This window comes from Borostomias antarcticus (assembly GCF_949987555.1).
Source record: "Borostomias antarcticus genome assembly, chromosome: 31".
NCBI classification, from domain to species: Eukaryota; Metazoa; Chordata; class Actinopteri; order Stomiiformes; family Stomiidae; genus Borostomias; species Borostomias antarcticus.
In genome coordinates this window covers 1-6,387 of record NC_140264.1, presented here as the reverse complement: position 1 = coordinate 6,387, position 6,387 = coordinate 1, and the positions used below count along the sequence as shown (strand labels likewise).

Sequence of the window (6,387 nt, the reverse complement as noted above, 5' to 3'; positions counted from 1 at the left end):
GGCGCGGTCCTGGGGAGAGCCTGCTGGACTGAAACGCGCCTCCTCGCTCAGACCCGTGCGCCCGTCCCGAGACGGCGGCGGGCGCGGTGCGACGTCGGCGGCCGGCCGGCGGCCAACTTGGTCCGGGTGGAGACGGAGGATCTGGTAGAGGGCCATGGTCACCATGACAACCCACTCCATGATCCCCTCTGCTGAGCACTCGTGCAACTCAGCTACACTCTGGGGAGAGAGAGAGAGTGAGAGAGAGTGAGAGAGAGAGTGAAAGAGAGAGAGAGAGAGAGAGAGAGAGAGAGAGAGAGAGAGAGAAAGAGAGAGAGTGAGAGAGAGAGAGTGAAAGAGAGAGAATGAGAGAGAGAGAGTGAGAGAGTGAGAGAGTGAGAGAGTGAGAGAGTGAAAGAGAGAGAGAGAGAGAGAGAGAGAGAGAGAGTGAGTGAGAGAGAGAGAGAGAGAGAGAGAGAGTGAAAGAGAGAGTGAGTGAGAGAGGGAGAAGTAGAGAGAGATAGAGAGAGAGATAGAGACAGAGAGAGACAGAGAAAGAGACAGAGAGTGAGAGAGAGAGGGAGAGGAAGAGAGAGAGAGAGGGAGAGAGAGAACAGATCAGCATCTCTAGGGTGGTTCTGATGGGGAAATAGAAGCAGTTGTAATGACACCACAGTAGAAGAGAGACTGGCAGGTTGAGAACAGTACCACCCAAGCTTCTGGATTAATCTCAATTGACTGTAAAACAAAAATGAATAAATAAAGTTAAAAATCACTTTTGACAGAAGATGCAATTGGATTTTGTCCAAGGTGGTAATGGACTTGTGATGTGACCTGATGTAATCCACTAGAGGAAACACTTCCTGGATCTCCTAGCCTGATACATGCTGCATGACAGTAATAATAGTAAGATAGTAAAATATTTACAGGCCAGAAGAACATAGAACATGTTTTATTTATGACATCATAATTGCAATCTGGCTGTGATGTACCGCGAACCCTCGATCTGCACCTGCAGTCAAGATGACGTTGTATGACTGTGACGGCAGGATCCAAATAGCCAATCGGTAAGCAAGTAAAAATGTAAACAAGGAGGTTGATTGCCCTTACCCAGCCCTTACCAAGGAGCTTGGGCCATGTCCCAATGTCCATATTACATACTATATAGTACATACTGCAACTCGCCTACTACATGCGATTTAGTACATACCTGTACTACTCCACGAAAACATGTTTAGTATGCGAGATAAATGTAGCATGCTTCACGAGTCATCCAGTGAAAGCGACGGGCTCCGGCTCGCATATGCGATTCATGTTAAACTTGCAACAATATTGAGCTAGCCAGGCATTTGAGTTGGTCATCCAACACAGGCTCGATCCTCACCTTTCTGTATAATCCCAACTGTGAAATGGATGTGATAATAGTCCACAAAATATTCTTCCTTTGCCTCGTTTAGCACCAGCTGCAACACTCTCCTCCAAATTCATTATCTTCGTTAGCAAAGCTAACGTTGCACTCGGTAGCTTGTGCTTATTATTATTATTATTATTATTGGGGTTGGTGCTTGTGCAGTGGAGGGGTTCTTTTGGGGGAGTTGGAGCCGTTGGATTGTTATGCTTAAATGATCCTAGCCAGCTAGTTTGATAACCTTCTTTGATTCAGACATACCGTAGGCTGACTGGTACCGTCCACTGACCAGTTGCTGGTTAACTATGAGAGGCAGGATCCCAGCCGACCGTTGCTTCCCCCCAACCCGCAACGGAGGGTTATCAGCTGGGCTGGGACTCCCCTCGCTAACCAGCAACTGAGACCATTGAGCTAAAGGTGGTTAGCTAGCTCGATCGTGAAATTACTCAAACTTATTAAATATGACACCAATAAGCACACCGGTGCCAATAGTTAGCTTAATCTTGATATAACTAAGACATCTGCTAAAAACAATTTTGTTTTCCACCGACAGATTTAGCTACAATGTTTCAGCCCACCTCCGTCCTAATAGCAGAGTTGAAGATGCTACTTCCTCGCACTAGTCATCACTTACACCACCTCCCAGGGTGCTGTCAATATTTAGTTGTTACTAGGAACTAGTCGTGAGTGGTGCAACCCATTTAAATTGAGTAGTGACCAAATCTCGAGTTAGTCAACACTTAGGCTATGACTAGGCCTAGTCACCACTTAGTAACGACTGGTGCAACCGGCTCCTGCAGTCAAGATGACAATGTCCAAAACAATGCAGCATTGTGGACTCCTGAAGTATTTCATCAAAACATTACAACTGTGCCCACAATACAACAATTGAACTTAAAAAATATATATATATTCGATTTTATTCACCTTTGTAGTATATTTTATACTGTATTACTGTACATTAATCATATCTGTATTACAGTACTCTCATTTATTAGAATAATGAATAAACTTCACTTTAGTTGGAACTGTGTTAATATAAGGAGTTTAACATGTGAGTTAGAACAGGTGGCCTTTGTCCCTGAGTCAGCATGATCCTTTGTCTATAGCAAATGGTCACCTCTAAAAGTAGCCTACAGTCTTGTAACGTGATTCCAGGAAGGACCCAGGGAGCCCCGTGTCCGAAGGGGGCGCAGAGCTCAGCTGATTCATTGACCATTCAGAGGACTAGTGTTAATGAACATTCCTTGTATGCAAATTTGTTTGTCATGTGATTCCTGGCTTGAAGCCAGTTTAAAAACTGAAGTCACGACACTGAGAATTCAGTACTGCCGAAGTGACCCCCTGTGGTAGGCATGCTCAATAAATTGTTGATTCAACGGTTTTGGCCTCCTTGAAGTTCTGTTCTACACGAAGATGATGCTTCTGAAATACACTGCACCTTCCATGCACACAGACCCTACATAGGTAATGCGAATCCTCATGGGTTCCCAAGATCCATCAATGTGGGCCTCCCCTCTGAAAACAGTGACACACCCGCGCCCCCCCAACCCCTCAAATTTGTCCATAAAAAAAGACCTTTAAAATCATGTTTCACTCATAAAAAAATAGAAAATTCTAAAATAAAAAACATATTTTTCCTTCATTTTTTTCTAACCATCCCTCCGCGCCTCCCCTGAATTTCTTTGGGGCCCCCCAGGGGAGGCCCGCCTCACAGTTTGGAAAAGCCTGCTCTACTACATTCCTCAGTATTGCCAAGATTTCATACATCAAAATACCCACACGATGGTGCTGTATGCCGAGTAAAATAAGTTGTTAGTGCACACTTCCTACACTTCCTTAAAATGATGGTAGTAGTCGGTGATCTGTGCATAAACTGACTGATGTGTATCCTCAATACCCAAGTAAATCCCCCTCCACCAAAATGTACTCAGGCTGGTGCACATGTTCTAGAAATCAGTGAACATGCGCAGCTGGTACGCAGCGGGTCGCGCACGCCCATCATGACCGCTCAACAAAACTTGACAGCAGAGTTCCGTCCAAGATGGCGTCCCAGCGCAGGAATCTGATGCAGAGCGTAAGATAATTAAGAGTTTCTCCTTTTGAAAACATGCACACTGATCTCTGGCAAGGTTTGCATATCGTATGCGGGTCAGTCTGTCTAGTTATCCGTACAAAGGGGCCTGGTTTGTGTGTTTGCAATCGCTCTAGCCAAGCTAACCTAGTGCTAGCTAACGTTAGACGACTAGCTAGCAGTTGGCTAAATATATAAATATGTCTGGCTGCTGCTATAGCAAACCATGGCATGCATTTCTTGTCGAAGCAAAACTTTTAAGCCACCATAGTGCTATCTTGTTTCATCCAGTCCATTGTGTTACATTTGATTTGAGTCTCTCATGGCTAGCTACGGTAGCAATGCTACCTAAATACCCCGAATAGGATGGAATTGGATGTCAATTATAATGCAGTGGCTGGACATCAGATGCGCCTTTGTGTGTAATGGCAATCACGTATAGCTATATACGGTTTGTTTTTACATCTGTCTTATGTCAGTATTTAAGTCGTGTTGCTATCTCCGCTGACCTCTCTCTTCCGGGGTCGCCCAGCATCAGAGCTGGACGGACGACCTGCCGCTGTGTCAGATGTGCGGTGTCGGATCTGCGCCCAACTGTGTTTACGGCCCGGACGGCAAGGACACCCAGAGCCACCCCAACGAAGACGGGCACCTCCGATTCAGGTGCTAGCTCACCCAGAAACGACCCTCGGCCACACCCGGTGGGGGCTACACGTACTGTGGATATGTAATACAGTGTGCAGCAGATTAGAGAACATGGTTGCAATGCCAGTATAGTGTGACAGTGATGACAGTTCACTGCAATTAGGACTGGGCGGATGTTGAAAGTATTAACACATCCTGTGTGTGTGTGTGTGTGTGTCCCTGTTCGACCAGAGGCGAGGATGGCTGCTTCCTGTATGGGGTGTTTAACGGGTACGATGGCAGCAGGGTGGCCAACTACGTGTCCCAGTGTCTGACGGCAGAGCTGCTGCTGGGACAGCTCAACTCCAGCCACACCGACGCCGACGTCCGCAGGATCCTCACACAGGTGTGTGTGTGTGCGCGCGTGTGTGTGTGCGTGTGTGTGTGTGTGTTTGTGCACAGACGTCTGCAGGATCCTCACACATGTGCGTTACAGCTAAGACACCAGATGTTGTTGTTGTCGATGAGGACAGTAGAGAAGTCACCATTTTAGAAGTAGGATGTACGGTACGTTCGATCACAGTCTAGAAGAGGCACTCCATAGCAAGGTTTTAAAGTACCAACTGCTCTAATATACTAAATACAAATGCTCAAATATGCTATTATGCTACTATACAGCTATTATAACTAGGACTGCCAATCAATAAAATAAAAAAATTGAGTTAATCACAATCGTAAACTGAGATTAATCATGATTAATCACAAGTTTAAAATGCTAGTATTTACTTGTATTTTTGGGGGGGAGATGAAACATGGCCTACATGGTTGGTGATAGAATAAAGAAATGTGTGACAGAGCGGTGAGTAGCCTGACATTCAGGTTCAGACAGGCTAAGGGGAGGAATCAAGAGTTGTCTTTACTTAACTTCCTTCGGTGGAAACACGCGTCATCACTGCAATATGCACACAACTTTTTGGGGGAGGAATCTAGAGTTGTCTTTACTGAACTTCCTTCGGTGGAAAGACGCGTCATCACTGCAATATGCACACAACTTTTTTTTTTAGATAAATCTAAACTTCTATCTGGAAGCTTTTTGAAACCAATGTCACCATGCCGAATGTGAAGGCTTTTGAATGTCCAATATGAAAGCAGCTTTACCTCGGAGCGTCGTGTTATCGCTCAGCGAGTTTACATGGCTGAACTGCATGAGAAACGCAGATACTGTAACGATACTGTACTCTCAGATACTGTAACGCTCAGATACTGTAACGATACTGTAACGCTCAGATACTGTAACGCTCAGATACTGTAACGCTCAGATACTGTAACGCTCAGATACTGTAACGCTACTGTAACGCTCAGATACTGTAACGTTCAGATCCTGTAACGATCAGATACTGTAACGCTCAGATACTGTAACGATACTGTAACGAGCAGATACTGTAACGATCAGATACTGTAACGATACTGTAACGAGCAGATACTGTAACGATCAGATACTGTAACGATACTGTAACGAGCAGATACTGTAACGATCAGATACTGTAACGTACTCGCGTTTCACATGCCTTTCAGTAGTTCAGTTAATTATTTTGAACACGATTAAGTTTCCAGATTAATCGCGAGCGTTAATGCGTTAACGTTGACGGTCCTAATTATAACTGGTGTTTATGTTTGGAAGCCTAGTTGTGAGGGACTTGCAGATGGCAGGAATGCCCAAGCCAAAAGCTACAGGGAAATTCTGTTCAAAGCCTGTGATAATTGGCCGTCACGATATGGAGGAGAAGCTGCTTCCTGGATCTGTGAAATGAGACTGAAAACGTACGTCGTTGAGATTCCCAAATATTGCTCATCTGCTATTGTTTGGGCGTATGTGAACACAGGAATCGCTCGCGGTTCCAGAACAAATCAACCGGGCTGAGACCACCTAGAGAGGGTGGACTAGAGAGGGTGGTCTAGAGAGGGGTGGTCTAGAGAGGGGTGGTCTAGAGAGGGGTGGTCTAGAGAGGGGTGGTCTAGAGAGGGGTGGTCTAGAGAGGGTGGTCTAGAGAGGGGGGTCTAGAGAGGGTGGTCTAGAGAGGGGTGGTCTAGAGAGGGAGGTCTAGAGAGGGAGGTCTAGAGAGGGAGGTCTAGAGAGGGTGGTCTAGAGAGGGGGGTCTAGAGAGGGGGGTCTAGAGAGGGGGTCTAGAGAGGGGTGGTCTAGAGAGGGTGGACTAGAGAGGGTGGACTAGAGAGGGGGGTCTAGAGAGGGGGGTCTAGAGAGGGGGGTCTAGAGAGGGGGGTCTAGAGAGGGGGGGTCTAG

General features: G+C 46.1%; 1 protein-coding gene across 1 annotated transcript; it reads left to right on the top strand.

The window, feature by feature from the left end:
- Positions 1-3,431: 3,431 nt before the first annotated feature.
- Positions 3,432-4,491, top strand: LOC311327273 (TGF-beta-activated kinase 1 and MAP3K7-binding protein 1-like; the record flags this gene model as incomplete). The annotated part of the gene is made up of 3 exons (XM_084460305.1): positions 3,432-3,464; positions 3,994-4,124; positions 4,338-4,491. Coding segments are annotated over 3 exons (318 nt in total), but the record flags the coding sequence as incomplete, so codon positions are not given.
- Positions 4,492-6,387: the final 1,896 nt, after the last annotated feature.